This window comes from Melanostigma gelatinosum (assembly GCF_949748355.1).
Source record: "Melanostigma gelatinosum genome assembly, chromosome: 5".
NCBI lineage: Eukaryota > Metazoa > Chordata > Actinopteri > Perciformes > Zoarcidae > Melanostigma > Melanostigma gelatinosum.
Window position 1 is genome coordinate 22269444 of NC_136638.1, and position 18608 is coordinate 22288051.

Below are 18608 nucleotides of genomic sequence, written 5' to 3' on the forward strand. Positions count from 1 at the left end.
TGTCAGGGAAATTTTAAATCTATCACATATTGATTTATTAACATCCAAACACAATTTTAGACTTGTGTAAATGGTTGACATGGACTACATTTAAATTACTTTATATCATGTTAGGAAGTTTAATCTTAGTTATATGTACATCATATGTTTGTATGTAAAAATCACTCTCAACTGTAAAGCATCTAATAACTTTGGCTTGAACCGTTTGTGAGTACACTATATAGTCAGATAATGGAAATAGATCCACCACACTATTGCATCTGGACAGTAAGCATGTACAGTTTGTGTCACTACACATAACATCTGGGAAATTCATAGCAGGGTAATTATTCTGCATTTTTGTTTGTTCTTGAATACAACATTATCAGACATTTAGAGCGAGAGTCTCTTAGGTATGAGAAGGAATGCAGCTCCCTCTCTCTCAAACACGAACAGAACTGCATTCATTCATTGCTGTACCCACGGCAACTGTAAACACAGACAGGGAAGGGCACTACTGGGGAAGATAGATGAAACTCAGCAACTAAACAAAAAAATCACAACAGTTAAGAAAACAAACCCTGTGTGTTTATTGAATCGTTGGAACAGTACAGTAGATATGCTATGGCCTTGCATTAGTAGTAAATATGTGCGTAGCAGTGTTTGTAATATTCATCTGACAAGTGACGAACAAATCAAACACATACACTAGGAGAGCTCTTTTTGATTACCAAATGCAATCACTTGACAACAATAGCTGCAGATGCATTCAAATGGAATCCAGAATATTCAATCAATAATCAAGACCCACAGTACAGTTTAAGAAGGCCATAACTCAGTCTTGGTCCATTTAGGAAGAAGTTAGAAAAGATGAAACACTGCGCACGAATAATGTCACTTAAATGAGAGAAAATATAACCATGTCGATTTAGAAAACTAATTTAGAAAGTGGTCAAGCTGACGCGAGAGTGGTTCAGAGGAGCGACTCTGCCCCGGTATGCTTGTCTGGGTTGCTGTTTGTATAGAGGGATTAACGCATTGTGACAAACTCCTCAGACGAGGTGGGGTGAATGGCGACAGTCTTGTCGAAGTCGGCTTTGGTAGCGCCCATTTTGATGGCCACAGCGAAGCCCTGCAGCATCTCATCACAGCCTAGACCCTGCATGTGCAGGCCCACCACCTGAGGAAAAGAGACACGTCAGCCTTTGAAGATCACTGCAGTCGTTGGTGTTCACAAGAGACAAAAATAAAAGGACACAGTCACACACACATAAAGGTTATGCATTGGAATTAAGTTTTAAGAATTTTACTAAACCTGCTTGATCGACTTCTACTTAAGAAATCAGACTTCCTACAATTACCAAAATGACTTGAATGAATGAAATGAAGAATCTGCAGAGATTGGGTGTGAACATGTTGACGTCAGCTGTGGCTTAACCAGCATGTGAAGGTGGAGAAAACCATTGTGATTTCAACATGGTCCGAGCAGGAGAGATAATTCTGGTTAGGGTTAGGCAAGACAATTCTAACAGTTACAATAACTTGAATGACTTAAATAAATAACTCCTTGTCTCTAAAAGTATATTTTTTCACCACCTGTAAATGACAGAGGACTCCTACCTTCTCCTCCTTGCCCTCACACACCAGCTTCATGATGCACTGACTCTTCCTGCTCGTGATGGCGTGATACATCGGAGTGAAAGCAGTCTTGTAGATCTTCACATTCTCCTTTCCTCTAGATTTAATGGCCTCCTCTGGGACAGGAACACAAATGAAGCGGTTTGAATTCTTGTCCTCATGAGTACGACAAAGGGTGAAAAACACTGGACATACAGGCATTTACAATCATTGGAAAGTTGAAGTTTGCTTGTGAAACTGCCGCTCACCTTCTGTGAGCCCCACCGTTCCGATGGGTGGGTGGCTGAACACCACGGTGGGGATACTCGAGTAGTCCAGCTTGGAGTCCTTCTTGCCCTCAAACAGTCTGTGGGCCAGCTTTCTGCCTGCAGCGATGGCAACTGCCCCGACATACAACATAACATCAGCACATTTCAGAACTAAATATTTCAGGTAAACCGCTTTATTCCCAAACCAGAAAAACAAGTACGGGGCAGCACTGCACCCACTTCAACGGTGCATGGAGCAGGGAAAAGCAAACAGTAACGAGATACGATCATGTATAATGGATGTCTGTCTCTACATGAGGGCAGGAAGTTTACACATTTCTGTCAACGGCTCAGCAGTTCCTTCTGCTAAGTGATGCCTTGTATAAAAGGTTTAGTTTTTAGGGGACAAATCATGGTCTGGATTTCTTTTTGGAAATTCAACCAAACCACCACGTTCGTTGGACCTGAGCTGCAGCTGAAAAGCTTTTTTTTTTCTTCTTCTAATAACGAGTCGCACCCAAAGCTTGCAAACAGGGAAGACGTGGACTCCAAAGTGACTCATTTAATGAACAGAGTTGACAGACAAAAGCGTGTAAAGATATTCAACATGGACACCAAACACTACTGAAGCCTTTAGTCTATCAGCCTTCAGTAAACACGGCTGTGTATTTTTCAACTTCCGCTAAAATTATTCAAATTATTAGTGCAACTTCCTACCAGGTGTGAGAAGAGCTTTGCCACAAACGTCCCCGACAGCGTAGATCCCGGGTCTGCTGGTGTTCTGAAACTCATCCACCACGATGTGGCCTCTTTCATCCATATCCATACCCTACAAACAGAGAGAATATTGTTATACCATGAGTATAAATGAGCTAAAATATCACATTTTAGCACTGCTTTTTTACTGACTGACTGTAGTTTAATCTGTTATTAATTTGTCTGTTAATCCCAAGATAACAAGACTTTCACTCTTCACGTCTAACATCCAGAACAAAGACTGCTCAGTGACTGTTGTCTAGTCTTGATCCCAGATTATCCCTACTCGTTGATTTAAGGGGATCCAATGCCTGGTTTATTTGGGGCTCCTATTTTATAAAAAGGTGTGACATTAAGAGACTAAACTATAATCTAATAGGGCATTTAAACTGCTAAAATGAGGGTGACACAAGGAAAACTGAGCCAAAGACTGATTAGTCATCTGTTTTAAATGCACCATTACCATTTTATTGATGGGTGTTGAATGTGTTTTGCATTGTTTCCAGCTGCAAAAAATAAATTGCCTCAATAAGGAGGATGAAGATGTTTTGTCTGTCCAGGAACATCTGGCGATTTCCCCACTGAGCTAAGATGTTGTTTCCTTCGGCACATTTCAGCATCTAGTTTACACTAACATCACAAGCAGACGCCTACCATGCCGCCCATGTTCAGTCCTGAAGTGTTGGGCTGCCTGCCGATGGCCCAGAGAAGGCAGTCCACCTCCTGGATGGTGCTGATCTTCTCCTCGTCGTTCTTCTTCTCTGGGTCTTTGGTGACGAGCGTCACCTCCAGTCCTCTTTCCGTCTTACACACAGACTTCACCTGAGAGTTCTTCCACAGATCCACACCAGAGTTGGTCAGCTCTTTGGTGCAGTTTGTGCTTATGAAGCTGTCAAAGTTCCTCAAAACCTACAGAGAGAGTTTGAGAGCATATGGAGTTACGATTATTTGCATTACTGCACACTTTTGAAAGTCATAATTTTCATATTTAGATGCGATTCTGTGGGTTTCTTACTCCCGTCTGTCGAATAATAAGGGATGTTTTGGACCCCAGGGTGGAAAGGATGCCGGCCATCTCCACTGCAATATAACCCGCACCTACAATGACGGTGCGCCTGTTGGGGAAAACCAAACCTTTCATTATCGGAACAAACTTTACAGATGGTATAAACACTAACGCGATCATACGAGAAGCTTACTTTGGCAGAGATTCAAGTTCAAAAAATCCATCACTGGTAATGCCCAGACTTCCCCCTGAAATGATCAATACACACAATACGCGTTTATATTTTTAACTTTTTATGAAAGTCATCTTTTTGCTGGATACATTAAACCAGGGGTAGGCAACCTTACGTACGCCATAGTCACATGGTAACTTAACCGATGGCATACTAGCAATAAGTGTGCAGGAAAGTTCTTTTAAATGTTGACGTGCCCTATTGGCAGTTATACAGTCGTTTTGAATTGATTTTGTTCTCCAATCGCATTGCACAAAGACCTGCCGTACTCTGCCTCTGATTGGCTGGTACTTGTCACCTTCTTCACAATATTTGTAAAGTTTATTGCTGATGAAGGTTGGTAGGATCAATGATTTTAACTCAGATGTGGATGTTTTCGTACGGATGGAGGCCTTCTACTCTCCTGATTATGGAAGTAAAATGGTTTTGGTATAATGTTGATATGCATGATGCCTATATGAATGAAATCAAATGTGTGACCTGAACTTAAACTACTTAAACGTAATGTTGAAACACTGAATAACAAGAAAATCTCAAAATGGCACCTGAGCACATTACGTCTCACCTGGAATGTCAGCATCACTCAGAACAGTAGGCTGTCCTCCGGTGGCGATGAGGATGTGAGGCGCTGTATATTTTCTTCCATTGACCTCCACAGTCGGCTCAGGATCATCTGTAAACCGGGCGTGGCCTTGGATAGTTTGGACTTTGGCCTGAAATGGATCAGATGTCATTATTTCTTCTGCAATAACTTTCTTCTTTAGATTCAAATAAACAAACGGAACAAGTCAAATAATTGTTGATCCAGTGCAAACATGTTAGTCGGTGTGTTAACCTAAAGTAAATATTCGTGCTGGGCAAGTTAACGCGTTAATTCAGGGTTAACGCATTCATTAATTAACGCCGACAATTATTTTATCGCGTGTTAACGCATTTTTAAAATGTATTATTCTATTTTTTTTTATTATTTTATTGAAAGACAAGAGACAATACATAGACATAACAACAAGAGGATGACAAGAACAGTGGGATAAAAGCCAGCAAACATCCGATAGTCAGTTGGACATCGCTGCGGTAAAGTCAGCAGACACTTACATGTTCGTGCACCTATGTGCTGAAATTCACGGTAAACGCATTTAAATGGCACAGAAGGACTTTGAAAGTCAGCGGAAACATTAACGTGAGACAACATCCGGTTTCTTCAGACGGACATCCGGTTTTCAGAATAATATGCCAACAAAGTATGAATCATATTCACATTAAGTATGAAACATGCTGCCTGCATCTCGTGAACCAAATGTTATTGCACTTTTGTTCATATAGCAGTACTTTTAAAATAAAAGTGCGCAATACACTACTTTTGAATTCATCATTGAACTTTGCCATAACAATGCGATTAATCGCAAAACATCCATGCGATTAAATATTTTAATGGTTAATATTGCTGTATATATATATATATATATATATATATATATATATATATATATATATATATATATATATATATATATATATATATATATATATATATATGGTTACAACAGACACACTGAAATAACAAAGAGGATATGAATGGGAACTTACTTTGTCAAGGTTGTTGCGATAAATGCGATTTAAGTCACTAACATAAGCGTCCCTTTTGGCCTTGAGAGCTCTGCAAACACAGGAAATAATCAAAAATAAGAGGTTGTTTGTTTGTTGAACCAACATTCATTCAAGGAACACTCGCGTTCACATGATAAACGCAACTCAAACACTTCTTAAAAATCATAAAATCGAAATAAATACAGCATACACTTCAACAAATGTTTAGAAAGACAGCCTTTCACAAGCCCGTCACACGATTGGATACGCTCCAAAATACACGTTCATCCCATCAGATGTATTAAGTGAGCAGTGTTTAACCAGGACACAGACACAGACGGTTCACTTAAGTTATGAGGAAGCTGCAACGCTGAGGAGAGAAAAAACAAAAACTACGTTCTGGGATATTCATACGTGAGAAATGTACAAATGTGATGCCAGATTGGAAAAACCAACAAACATGCTCAGGTACAAACACTGGCATTAAACTATTGTAGATCACGAGAGTAAAAATGAATTCAGTGGTGAGGTCAGATGAAAGTCTGACATTAAAACTTCCCAACAATCTCTATTGTAGTCTAAAAAAGACAAAAATATAACTTACAAAACATTTATATTTTGAGCAGTATGAAGACATTTTATGAAAACTTTTAAAAATGGATCCTGTTGCTGCAACATACATGGGGTGGACAAAATAACAGGAACACCACAACACAAACTACAGCCTACTATGGAGTTAAAACATTCTGACACAGTTTCAAAAAAGGTAAAACATTAAAGACGTGCTGTGTGCAAAGATTCCATTCGATTGAACGTGTTTCCTGTATTTTAATACGCACTTCTTTCAATGACGTCTTGACTGTTGGACCCACTTTAAGATAAACCCATGCAGGCAAACCTTCACCGGCCTCCCAGCTCTGATGCACGCCAGTGTTTTGTTTCCTGCAGCCACTTCTTCCAGAAACTTATCTTTGACTGTCACCCTGACTTGACTTCGTGGTTCACAAAGAACACAGAAAGGGGCTGAAGTGAAGCAACAAAAGACAGCGACAGATGGGGAAGTCCTGCTGTGAAACGGACACCTCTTCGTTCGAGGAACAACCGTTGTGGATTTCAAGAGCTCATTGTAGTTGCACAGAACGAGGTGAAATTAAACGGGACGCTGTAACTTACTCCCAACTGAAACGGACATTTCCAACGTCAAAGCCGTAGTCGCTGTGATCGTGGAGATACTCGGCATGAACTGCTGCATTCCACATAACCTGTGAAGGCACTGGGTTAGACATCTGGTGGTTTTTTGTTTGAAAATGATTATGTCTCCGAGATAAAACTCGGCCTGTTGCAACAACAATAGAAAGAACAGTGTACCTTCTTTGGGACACAGCCAACATTCACCTAAAAAAAAAAAAAGCATTCAAATTAGTTCAACGTCAGCTCGATGAAACCACCTGCAAACATGATACTTACAGAAAATGCTTAATATATTTATTCAAACAATCACACAGCGCCACTGGAAATCAATGAACGATAACAAATGAGGTTCTTTGTCAGGCAAAAAAACAACATATTCTACAGTTAAAAAGGTTCCGAACTTTCATTTGGCTGGATTTAACCATCCTACAATCCCTTGTTATTTAGTTTGTGTGGACTGAATTATGTTATATGAGATTATTTCCTGATTTGTTGCCAACATTTGGAAACCAATCAGACTAACTGTGTCGCCTTTGTGCAATCATAATGTGGTTTTAGCGGTTTAGGAAACACCTGCAGCAATGTATTTTATCATCAACTTCTCATCAAATAAAAAGTCAAAGTAGTGGGTGAACACAATAATGCGAACACCTGTGTGTAATGCCTTCCTTTACAATAGCCTCGTAATAATATAAAACTAAAAGTTGTATGAAGCCCTTGAGTATAAACACCTGACTCAAAGCTTACAGCTTCAGTATTTCGTGGCTACAACGTTTGTTGGAAACACAAAACACTTCCACAAAAGGAGTCCGGAGGCTTCGCAGTGAACCTGGCAACCAGCGCGTGTGTGTGAAAGCTGCAGAGGCGACACAGCACAGCAACTCAGGATGGATAGCAGTGATTTTAGTTGTTGTTTTACTCACGCAGGTACCTCCGAGTTTGTCACTCTCGATCACGGCGCTGGCTGCTCCGAGTTCCGACGCCCTCCGGGCACCGGCCAGACCTCCGGACCCGCCACCGATCACCAGAAAGTCGAACCGGGTCGTTTCTTCTGAGGCCATGCTGCGGCGGATAAGAGCTCCGTGTCTGCGAGAGGACGAGGAGAAAAGTTGCTTTCTGAGGCTGAACCAGGAGGCAGCTCGCGTCCGGGTTAATGTTGCCATAACCAGGAAGCTCACAACGGCGCGTGTGTGTACGTGCGTGCGTGCGCACGTGTGTGTGGGTCAAGTGAAAGTCACTGACTGGTGGCACTTAACGTTACATGGTGTGTAAATCCCAGAAACTGTTTCCACAATAGTCATGGTGATCCTCACATAAACTACAGTACATGGGGCTACAATAACAGAGCTAATTCTGCAACACCAATACCGTAATATACATTTAAAACGATATACAACTGCAGTCAATAGTTTTTAACTGTTCAGTTAATGTGTCGCAGAGACTCACCTCGGTAACGCCAGTGACACAGTAGGAAACAGCCTGTTGATTCGCATAAACAGCATCATTTATTCGTTTACGGTCGTTTTAATTACGCTATATACATCTGCCGCGTGCAGTTATATCTGTATAGCTGGTAGTTTGACTTCATTATATCGTAAAATACAAAAGCTTTGAACACTTCCTGTGTCACTGGGTGAACTGACCTCTGAAAGAACACGTCGAAATGTTGCCTTTTAGCGGTTTTTATAAAAATAAAACTACACAGATGAGATGTTGGTCATATTTGAGGGTGTGAATAACGGCGACGTCTCGAGCGTTAGCATACGTTATTTTTGTAGCAGAATATTTAAAAACAAGCGTAAAAAATCCCAGAGTATAAAGGAGATGTGCGTAGTATTTCTTCCAGAATAGCGCAGACCTACGCTGCACTCAACACGCCAGCTGTAAAGAAAAAGAAAAACGTGAACTTCCGGCCACATCTTTCAAAATAAAACTTCACTCGTCACAGAATCCGGTTTATTACCAAGTAGGTTTTCACATACAAGGAATTTGCTTTTGTGTGTTGGTGAATAAGATAAACTACAATACATCTGAATTTTAAATAAAAGAGCTGTGCAGAAGTGGTAGTTTTATGCAGAACTGTGCAAAATTGTGTACGAAGCATGACAATGTAATGTACAGAGATGTAGTTCCAAAGATGTGCGTTTGGCAACACAGACAGATGTTTATGTAAAAAGTGTGTGTATATACTGTATATATGAACATAACCCGATACAACAAGGGGGAGTGGTGGGAGCAGTGTTAGAGTGTTTCTAGACCTAAAGAAAGCCTTCGATACAGTAAATCATTCCATATTAATTACAAAATTGGCCAAATTTAATTTTTCTCCTGACACCCTATGCTGGTTCAAATCCTACCTGGACAATAGAACGCAGTGTGTACAGATCAACGGTGTTTCATCCCCCATCCTCAATTACAGTGTCGGTGTTCCACAGGGCTCTGTGCTGGGTCCTCTTCTTTTCAGCATGTACATTAATGATCTGCTATCAGTATGTGCACGGGTGGATATACAGATGTACGCTGACGACACAGTCATTTTTGTACATGCACCCAACATCAAACAGGCAGCAGACAAACTCACTGAAGAAATGGTCCATGTCACTAAGTGGCTGTCAGACTCTTGCTTACATCTCAATGTGAAAAAAACAGTCTGCATGTTTTTCTCAAAGAGGGTGAATAATATTACAACAGAGCATCCTGTGTACATATCTGGTGAACAGCTTCAGGTGGTCCCTAACTACAAATATCTGGGGATCATTCTTGACTCCACACTCACATACAAAAAACAAGTGAAGCATGTAATGGCAAAGGTCAAGTTTAGTCTACATAATTTCAGATACATACGCAACAACCTCACAACTGAAGCTGCTAAACTGTACTTTCATGCAATGATCCTCCCTCATATCACTTACTGTCTAACCACCTGGTCACACACTCACAACACAACCCTGAAGCCCCTACAGTCCATCTATAAGCAGGCTATCAAGGTACTTGACATCAAGCCCAGACACTACCACATTTGCAACATCTTGCCCAAATACCATCTTCTGTGTTGGGATAGTCTTGTCAAATTCCATAACAGCTGCTTAACCTTTAAAATTCTTAATGGCCTTGCACCTCCCCCGTTGAGCACTTTCATAACACAAAAGACCAATAGCAGACTAACCAGAGCAACAGCTCGCGGGGACCTAGTGGTCCCAGGCAAGAGAAGCAAGTTTAGCCAGCTATCATACTCTGTCACAGCTTCCGTCACCTGGAACACTCTCCCATCACACATAAGACAGAGCACCACATACAGGTTCTTCACACACAACCTCAAAGCCTGGCTCATTAACAACCAGGTGTGTCAGCACTAACAGTCTCATGCCTGCCATGTCCGTATGTAGCCTGCCTGTCTGTCTGTCTGCCTGTCTGTCTGTCTGCCTGCCTGCCTGCTTGTCTGTCATGTTTGATCCTGTGTCTGCAGGATTGTATTGCACAGCTCTGTTTGCTTGTTTTTGTGTTGTTGTCTTTTTAAACAGTTTTTAAATGTTTAAATGTTTTTAGCGGCTTCTAACACCGTGCCCAGGGACAACGGTTGAAAATTAGCTTTTTTAGCTAACACTGTCACATTTACAGTCATGTTTTTATTAGTGTGTGCTGTCGATTAATGTGAACTGTCCCTGTACAAATAAAATCTTAAAAAACAATGCAACAACAGTGTCAATGGAATTACAGTGTAGTCTCATGAGGACGAGCCAAGAGTGGTGCGTCTGTATAACTTATAAAGGTCCTCAGGACAGGGTGTGAACCAGGAGTTCACACCTAAACATCTGGTCAACGGTTTTAACTGTCCATTGACATCTCCATTCAGCCCTTTCCTCTTATCTCAGCCTTGTCACAAAGGACATCTGTTTCTTTTCCTAACCGTATTCTCTCGTTAACTGCACCCCCATTGAATTACTTCCTCTCATGGAAGCAAAGGCAGAACTACCCCACATTGTCTTGTTACCATTCAGCTAAGCACATACTCATATGTCACATAGTTTTGTTATTGGGTAAGGCACATAAACTAAGTCACAGTAGAAAAGTACTAGCACAGGGAAAATTCTCCATCACAATGTACAACTTGAGTAAACATATTTACATTTGCAAGTGCTCTCTTTTACTTATTTGCTGCTACTAGCCCATTTGCACTATACTGTATATGGTTTTAACGATGTGCTGTGTAGTGAATGTTCTTTACTTGGCAAAAGTCAAAGACAAATTTCCACTGAGGTGTAGATACATAACATACATACATACAAACATACATAAGAAAGAGAGATGAGATATAAGAGATTTATTGTCATCCATAATATATGCAGCGCAAACCAGTACGTAGAGCAACCAAATTGTGTCTCCCTGGTCCCACTGCAAACAGAAGAATGAACGAATTTACATAAACAAACAATTAACAAGGTACAACAACGTACACATAACAAGATACAAGACAGGATAGAAACACATGTAATAACAAACATATGTGATATGTGATAATATATCACTATAAATGCATGCAATGTAAATAAAAAAACAGGTAAAGTAAATAAATGTAACAAATGTAAATGTAAAATGCAATAAACATTATTAAAATCTGTTTTATTTTCCCTGAGGATATCATTTTCAACCACTGTATAACAGCATGCACCAAATATTGTTTTGTAACATGTAATATGCCCAAACAAACTCAAATACAACACATAGGGAGTATTATCGAAAAGAAACCCCGTTTTTATGACACACTCTTACTTTGAAGGCGATAACAACCTTTTTCCGGAATTGTGTCAGCTAGCTACAGATAGCTAATGGAGAGCTAATGCAAAGCGGCTCGGTTGCTCTCGTTGACAACAAGCGTTAATATTACGTCCACAGAAAGGATTTACTGAATTCAAAACACCCAACAGATCAAAACACAACACTCCTATAAAGGTACGTACGTGGGCGTTGACTCTGCTGCGAACATAAACAGTTGAAAAGCGGCCCGTCGTCTTTGCGATCCCCCCTTGTTGTGGTCAGATGGGGCCTTTTCCTTGTGTTCAAAGGAACACAGCACCGGACTGCAGCGGGGGTGAAAAAATTGCAAAAACATTTTGTCGTGAACCGCTTTGTATCTTTTGCTTGCAATCCGTTACTTGATGATCAGATGGCTGCGGGCGTTAAATAAAACGGTTGACATGAGGGGGGATGGGCTATATGTGTGTATGGGCTATATGTGTACGGGCATTGTATTAATGTCACTGTGAGGTTCTGTCTCATTTTTCTTTCTGATTCCCACAGTGGGGAACACGTCTCGCTTGTCAGAGGGTGCTGCTCCTCTGACTCCACCGTATGACCGCAGGACCCGCGGCCAGATGACCGGCGGCCCTCACAGTCTCAACATGAATCCTGTCAGCTACCATAGCATGTTGTCGTCTGTGAACGGTGGACACCCTAATTTGGTCTTGGATCGTGTGTTGAGCACCTCCAACGTGAAGTGCTGTCAGAAGTGTGGATTTGCTTCCACGGATGCTGCAGAGTTGAAGAGGCACATGCTGGAGCACAGAGGGACGAGGTTCTACTGCTTCTACTGCAACAAGGTGTCGTTCAGCGAGGCGGAGTTAAACGCTCACCTGAAGCAGCACAGTTCAAAGTACCCATTTAAATGTCCTCACTGTGGACAGGGCTACATGCGGAGGCTGTGCCTTGTCAAGCACATTGATCGTTTGCACAGTAAAAGCATCAGTCAAGGACCTGCTAAGCCCGGCACACATGCTCCTGTCCCCAGTGCCTTATCAAGTGTGCCCACCGCTAATCCGGCATCACTCCGACCGGCCGTCCAGGTGACGGTACCCATCGCGAGTGCACCTGCAGTCAGGCAGGGTAGAGATGAACTGAGAGGGAAAACACTGGACACGAACATATCGAATGCCACGAATGGCAGCGCCGTTCTTTTGACCCCTTTGAATGGACTCATCCAGCACCACAGGGCTCTGACGGTTTCTCTTCCAGAGGAAGTGACGATCCCCGCTGGCTGCTTGGTCGAGCTTGTTGAGGTGAAAACCGTCAACGGGACGAAGGAGCTGAAGCTGAGGCTCGTCTCTCAACAAGAAAACGAGTCTGTGATAAAAGAGACGAGGACCACGGTCTCGCAAAACACTGCGCTGGGAAAGCCATTCTTATCCTCATTACACCACCCGAACGCCGTGAAGTCCATGAGCATGGGGATGTGCACGGTCAACAGGAAGCAGTGTGAAGCAAAGACTGTGAATTTGGAGCGTCCCGCCATTTCCAGAAACCTCCCAAATCACGTCAACAAAGAAAAAGCTGGATTTAAAAGAGCGTCACAAGAAATAATCAACTTGGAAAGTCACACAGTCGTTCCAAACAAGGTTCCCAAAAGCATCCTCAATCCTGTAAGGGAAGGAAATGGTGGGATCAGAGTGACACAGAGCGAACCGCTGAGCCACAGCGCGGCTCTGTCCTCCGTTATCTGCAACAGGCTCGGCCAAAGGTTGACCGGCGCCCTGCATCCAGAGAACATGGGAGCGTGTGTTCCTCAGAGAGCCGTGGACGACAGGAAGAATTTAATTCCTGAGCATTCCAAGAGTAACCCACCCAGGAGGGCAAGTGACATAACAATCCCTCCGCGAGATGTTTCGGTGGCTGTAAAGCTGGAACCAGGCGAGATATGCCTCAAGAACAACACCTCTTCAAAAATAAAGACAGAGGCAGAGTGCTCGAACCAGCAGAATTCCTCTTCTCCCTGCTTGAGTGTCCTCTTGGCTGCGTCTGCCCAAGTGAGACCTCCAGCGATTCCACTTTGTACGGATAAAGTTTCAAATCCGTCTTTTTCAATCCCCAGAAGCCTAAATGAGTCCTCATCAGTCAGAACGCCGACACTCTCCAACCGCAAAGGTCCGAAGATATCGGCCTGGACGCAGGAAGTGAGATCCGGCGAGAGGGCCGGAGAACGAGACGCGCTAGAGCCCGAGGGTTTCCCCATCATCTCCTCTGTGTTCTCACTAAGCCAACAACCAGGCGACGTCCAAGGCTCCATGCAACCGCTGGTGATGGCGCTGCGGGGCATCGTGATGGATAAAAGTAACCGTACTGGTTGCACAACTCAAGATCACGTCACAGTGACAAACATCACAGAGCGGGCGACGGAGGCGCTGACGTCCTGTGTTCAGGTGGACACTAAAGACGGGTCCATCATCCACAAGCTGTTATTGACGGAGCGGACCAGCGACACTATCAAAGTAGAGGATAAATGTAGTCAGCCCCCTTCTGCACTGACCCACAACTACATCAAGGAGGAAACAAAAAGCAAGCTGTCGACAATAGACAGTAAGAAACGCAGTCACACCCCTGTTTCAAAATCTCCTACAGATGAGGAATCTGTTTCCAAAATCACCGCACATGTGCCTGCGGAGCCCCAGCAGCAAATGGCAAAAAGTGAGCACGACATCTCAAAGTTCCTGACTGTCTCGCTGAAACGTGTACAAGTAGGCCTGTGGAAAACAAACAAGAAGGGGCTGAAGCTCACAATATCCAAATACAAGACTCAGGTACCGATGGGCGGTCTCGCCGGCTGCACCGTCATTTACCCGATGCCGCTGAAGTTGGACCAGCTGGTGAAGCGGCCGAGCCCCTACCAGCCCGTGGTGGTCCTCAATCACCCGAAGCCACGGGCCTCCGCCGTGCAGGGTGTGAGGCCAGACACTGTAGCGGACAACACGGGAGAGACCGAGGTGGCTCCCAAGTGCCAAATCTTAAAAATGAGGCTGAGCAAAGTGATGGGGCAGAAGTACGAGGTGATGGGGTGCACTGTCGGCGTCTTTCCATGAATTTTATCCGACGATGTGTACGCTTATGAGAAAATAACTAGTATTACGATGAGATGTTGAGAAGGATAGACAAAATATGAGGGCGCGTAACATTTAAAAACAATGGACATCTGATTGTCAATGTGTTACACGTATGTTGTTTGTATAGGCATGGAATGTGCAATGCAGCTTGACTGCTTTGAGTCATGGAAGTCTGGAGTCTGTACAGTAGATTGCAGTCACCAATACACAGATGTTAAATAATGTTACAGACATTTGGGAATCCAGTAGGTCTGTCAGAGTGGAGGCATAAATGCATGCTGTTTACTGAAAAAGGATAATATACATACTGTATTCATTTTTTTGTTGTCATCCGTAATGTTTTGCCGTTAATCTGGCTCCTCTAAAATACAACCTGAATTGGGTGCAGTGCACCTGAGAGTATCAGATCTTTGAGTGCTAACTCACATTTCAAACACTGTCGTGAACATGCAGATCGTGAGCGATGGAAAAAAATAGATAGTAAGTAATGGTGAAATGTTTGCTTTGTGAGATTTATTGTGGGAGAAGCCTCGCGCAACATTTAACACTAATAACATACGATGAAAAAATGTCGTCTTCAGGTATGATTCCCCATTTTTAATGCTCATTTTTAACAGTCCGAGGCAAAGAAAACAAATGTTTCCAGTCATTGTATATGGACAGAGAGCCTCTTCCTTTGTTTCCTGTGAGGAAGTCGTGTAGAGCCTCTTCCTTTGTTTCCTGTGAGGAAGTCGTGTCGACACTTATGTTGCATTCGAAAAGTCATTTTAACACGATTGCCTTCAACCTGATCAATAAGGCACGTCCCGTTTAAAAAAAGAAAAAAAAAGAAGCTTTTCCATATTTGGCCAAAGAAATCCAGCTCCCTTTGAGACAACAGCAGCACTCAGTGTGGGTCAGTAGTGTAGTGGTGCATTCAGGGACTCTTTGCGAACTCTGAAATTTGGGAAATATTGCCTATTTATTTGGTCAACAGTCACTGTTAAAATCAAGTGAACTGGACAGTTGAAAAAATAAACCACAAGGTGTAAATAGTGGAAGCTGGGCATACACACACTGCTGTTTGTTCTTGTTATCAGTTTGTATTTTAAATCACTGGGTATTGCAGAGAAATGGACCTTATGTTTGCCAGTTGTCCTCCAGGTGTTGTGTGAAAGTGAGCTGTCTCAGATGTACTGTAAGCTTGGAATGTGCCCCAGTTCCTCACCAGTATTTACCACTTCGCTGGCCATTCTCGGTGATGAACCTTAAATAAGAGTTTTTTGACTTTACCAGTTGACGATGAGTGCCTGAATGCACCGTGAGTCTTGGCGTCTGTGAGGCCAGAGCTAACCACTATAATTTTGACTACTCCTAAAAATCCGGAGGGATAAGAAAAGTGAACTCTCCAAGATTCATCAAGTCTCTGTTTGTCGTCATACTTATCACATTTGTACGTTTTTTGTTTTTGACTTTTTGATTAACTTATTTGAGGCAACAGTCCCGGAAACGAGTGTTAATGCCATCTTGGATCATATTTACTCCTTGTGCCATACGGTTCTCTCTAATGTCACGACGTCCACGGGACGCCTCTTTGCAGCTCCTTAAACAGTGGTGCACATCGGAGCAGATGAAAGCTTCCCGTACTGGTTCGTTACTGTTGCAGAAAGCCACATGCTTGTATTTCATCTTATGTACATACTAAGTGACTGTGGTGATGCTGAGAACCTGTTGATGCCATCAAACGGACACAAACAATCTTCTTTCCCGATGCTTTGCAGAACTGTTTCCGTTCTTGCGACGGCATTACAACATGTGTGTGTGTTTATAATCAGTAACCATGACGTATGAGGTGCTAGACTTATCAATTGATAGGTTTTGGTTGCCCATTTTTTATTGTGTATATACGTTTTGATCACTCACAGATTTTATTGTGTACATACCTATAAATATAAAAATGTGATAGCTGTTCATATTCTCTGTAGGGAGTGGTTAACATTCCGCAGCCTCTTCAGCGAATGCAGTTATGTTGTCCTTTACTTTCCTAGCACTGCAGATTCAGAAGCTGACGTACTTGTTTCTTTGTTACATAAATATATTATTATTTCAAAGGTGTTGAAGGGCGCGACAGTTCCCTCTGAATGTTTTACTTTGCCTTCCATTGACTTCTCATTTGTGTTACTCATGTCCCTGTTTAAGCTGTTTTTGGTTTATTCTTTTTTATTATCGTGTTCCATGCTTTTATAATAACAATTATGTAACTCCTCTTTTTTTCTATTAAAACATGATCATAATTTGTATGGTCTACTCCCTTTTGTTCAACAGAATTGTGTCACATAAAGCGCTCGTCATTACCCGACTGTGAGACTCTCAGAGCTGTTGGTTAGAAAACGAGCAGTGGCGGAGCAAAGATTCAGGCCTTTTATTGGTTAAAGTAGCAACACCACGGTGTGAAAATACTCTGTTACGTTCCTGTAAGTTTCCAAAGACGGCCTCTCAGATGGTTCTGTGTAACAATCCGTACGGCGTGTCAGGTTAGTTGAGTTTTGCAGTAACGACCAAAAACGAGCAGCTCTATGAGGTAATTAAACATAACCTACAGTATGCTACACACACACATACAGTATGATATCTAATGTTGGCCTGGGTCCGGTGCAAATAGCATTGTTGGCTACAGAAACCTGGGTGCTAATAGTATTTGCCTATTTACAAACCCTATGCAGGGGGAAGAGCACTCTACCAAACATTTAAATACATAATAACCATCGAGCTATTTGTACTCTGATGTCAAATATGGTGAGAGATGTCATTTAGAAATAGAAAATGTGTAGGAATCCTGATTGATGTATAAATCAGTTTAATGTTGTAGCTTGGAAAGGTGGGGCTTATATTAAGTTATTTATATTTATTTTGGAGTAAACCACGACTACAACGTGGTAGATTAGAGGTATTAATAACATAAAATGGAAATGCTCAAGTACCTCAAAACTGTAGTCGACTTCAGTACAGTACCTGAGAAAATGCACCTCAACTTTCCACCGCTGTTGATTTACTGTCTTGTAATATTGACTGTGTCATCATTTTAAAGTAGAAACCTAAATCTCACATTTGACACGATTAGAGAAAATTGTCAGCCATATTGTTAATTGATCAATTCTTTAAACGTTATCAATCAAAGATGGCAAATACTTTCTGCTTCCAGCTTCTCATTGGGCTATGACTGTATGATTCAGCTTTTGTGAAGTCTTTTACACTTTTTGAATAATCACAGCTTATGTTTTATGCTTTTTTTTCAGACCTTTTCTGACTTCATAATGGGTTCAGAGTGCGTGATGTCACCACTAGAGTGGAGAGGAGCTTCAGAATCTTGTGAAGAAAACATTTATATATATATTGTCACCATTCCCACAATTTTCCCTCTTCATGCATCACTTTTGGTCAAAGTGTAGCTAATCTTGTCCTGGTCGTAGACATGTGACTGTGGAATCCAACAGATTTACACATTTGGTCACAGCAGCCTGAAAGTGAGAGAAAGTCCAACTATCTGCTCCACAGAGACCAATGTTAATTCTGACTCCAAGAACATCGTGCACAGACAACATTGCTCGATCGCCACTGAAGCCACATTTTTTACACGACAGACACAATTCTCACTTCATCTGGTCATCAAGTCATCCTTCCTCTCCAGTTCTAATCTGGAAGCAGTAGAAGCTACGGTTATGTGACTTTTGAGACCACTTTGACAGATGTGCCTCGGCTTTAACTCCATGTGAAGCCTATGTGTGTCTCTTTGAAGTTACATCGCTATGACAACCTTTGATGCTGGCAGGTACACAGGTGGTTGATATGAGCTAATTCGTGCAGTTTGATACACACGCACACATATACACTAATGCCATTTACTAATGATATTCAGGCAAAGGCATTGTTAGAGCTCCTGTCTGTCATTATCTCTCTCTCTCTCTCTCTCTCTGTTTGTGTGTCTCTCTCTCTGCAGGGAATGTATTTTCGAGTTGATCATGTAAATAATTGTAAGGGTACAGACACTGTTTTTATTTGACACAGGCAAACACTTTCACAATTTGTGTCATCAGTCATCTTTTTCCCAGAACGCTCTTCATGAA

At 42.1% G+C, this 18608-nt stretch overlaps 2 protein-coding genes across 5 annotated transcripts; one reads left to right on the plus strand and one right to left on the minus strand.

Annotated features, from left to right (window-relative positions):
• Window positions 1-545: 545 nt before the first annotated feature.
• Window positions 546-8397, minus strand: gsr (glutathione reductase). Of its 3 annotated transcripts, none has more exons than XR_013771993.1 (14): window positions 8084-8397; window positions 7561-7723; window positions 6815-6841; window positions 6620-6708; window positions 5447-5516; window positions 4425-4572; window positions 3821-3875; window positions 3637-3736; window positions 3276-3530; window positions 2583-2694; window positions 1866-1997; window positions 1600-1733; window positions 724-1159; window positions 546-687 (listed from the first exon to the last, which is right to left on the minus strand). XR_013771993.1 is itself a non-coding variant. In XM_079268633.1 (14 exons), the coding sequence occupies exons 3-14, from the start codon at window positions 7696-7698 to the stop codon at window positions 1010-1012; spliced, it is 1410 nt and encodes a 469-aa protein (XP_079124759.1). In that variant the 5' UTR covers window positions 7699-7723; window positions 8084-8116; window positions 8281-8329; the 3' UTR covers window positions 546-1009. The 3 variants fall into 3 exon arrangements, 2 of the variants coding, with proteins under 2 accessions (XP_079124759.1, XP_079124758.1); XM_079268633.1 differs by having other exon boundaries at window positions 546-1159; window positions 8084-8116; window positions 8281-8329; XM_079268632.1 differs by having other exon boundaries at window positions 546-1159.
• Window positions 8398-11466: 3069 nt separating this feature from the next.
• LOC306777410 (uncharacterized protein) lies at window positions 11467-17874 on the plus strand. Of its 2 annotated transcripts, XM_079268501.1 has the most exons (3): window positions 11467-11587; window positions 11936-13984; window positions 17781-17874. In XM_079268501.1, exons 2-3 carry the CDS (start codon window positions 12010-12012, stop codon window positions 17789-17791), a joined length of 1986 nt encoding a protein of 661 aa, XP_079124627.1. In that variant the 5' UTR covers window positions 11467-11587; window positions 11936-12009; the 3' UTR covers window positions 17792-17874. The 2 variants fall into 2 exon arrangements, with proteins under 2 accessions (XP_079124627.1, XP_079124626.1); XM_079268500.1 differs by lacking the exon at window positions 17781-17874 and having other exon boundaries at window positions 11936-16772.
• The last annotated feature ends 734 nt before the right edge of the window (window positions 17875-18608 follow it).

Bases quoted from the DNA above. Each gene is read 5' to 3' on its own strand.
- gsr (XM_079268632.1), bottom strand. From the start codon at position 8,142: ATGATGCTGTTTATGCGAATCAACAGGCTGTTTCCTACTGTGTCACTG. The intron at 7,724-8,083 runs GTGAGTCTCTGC...GTCCTCTCGCAG, and splicing joins GTGTCACTGGCGTTACCGAG to ACACGGAGCTCTTATCCGCC. The intron at 1,160-1,599 runs GTAGGAGTCCTC...TCTTTTCCTCAG, and splicing joins GTGAGGGCAAGGAGGAGAAG to GTGGTGGGCCTGCACATGCA.
- LOC306777410 (XM_079268500.1), top strand. From the start codon at position 12,010: ATGACCGGCGGCCCTCACAGTCTCAACATGAATCCTGTCAGCTACCAT.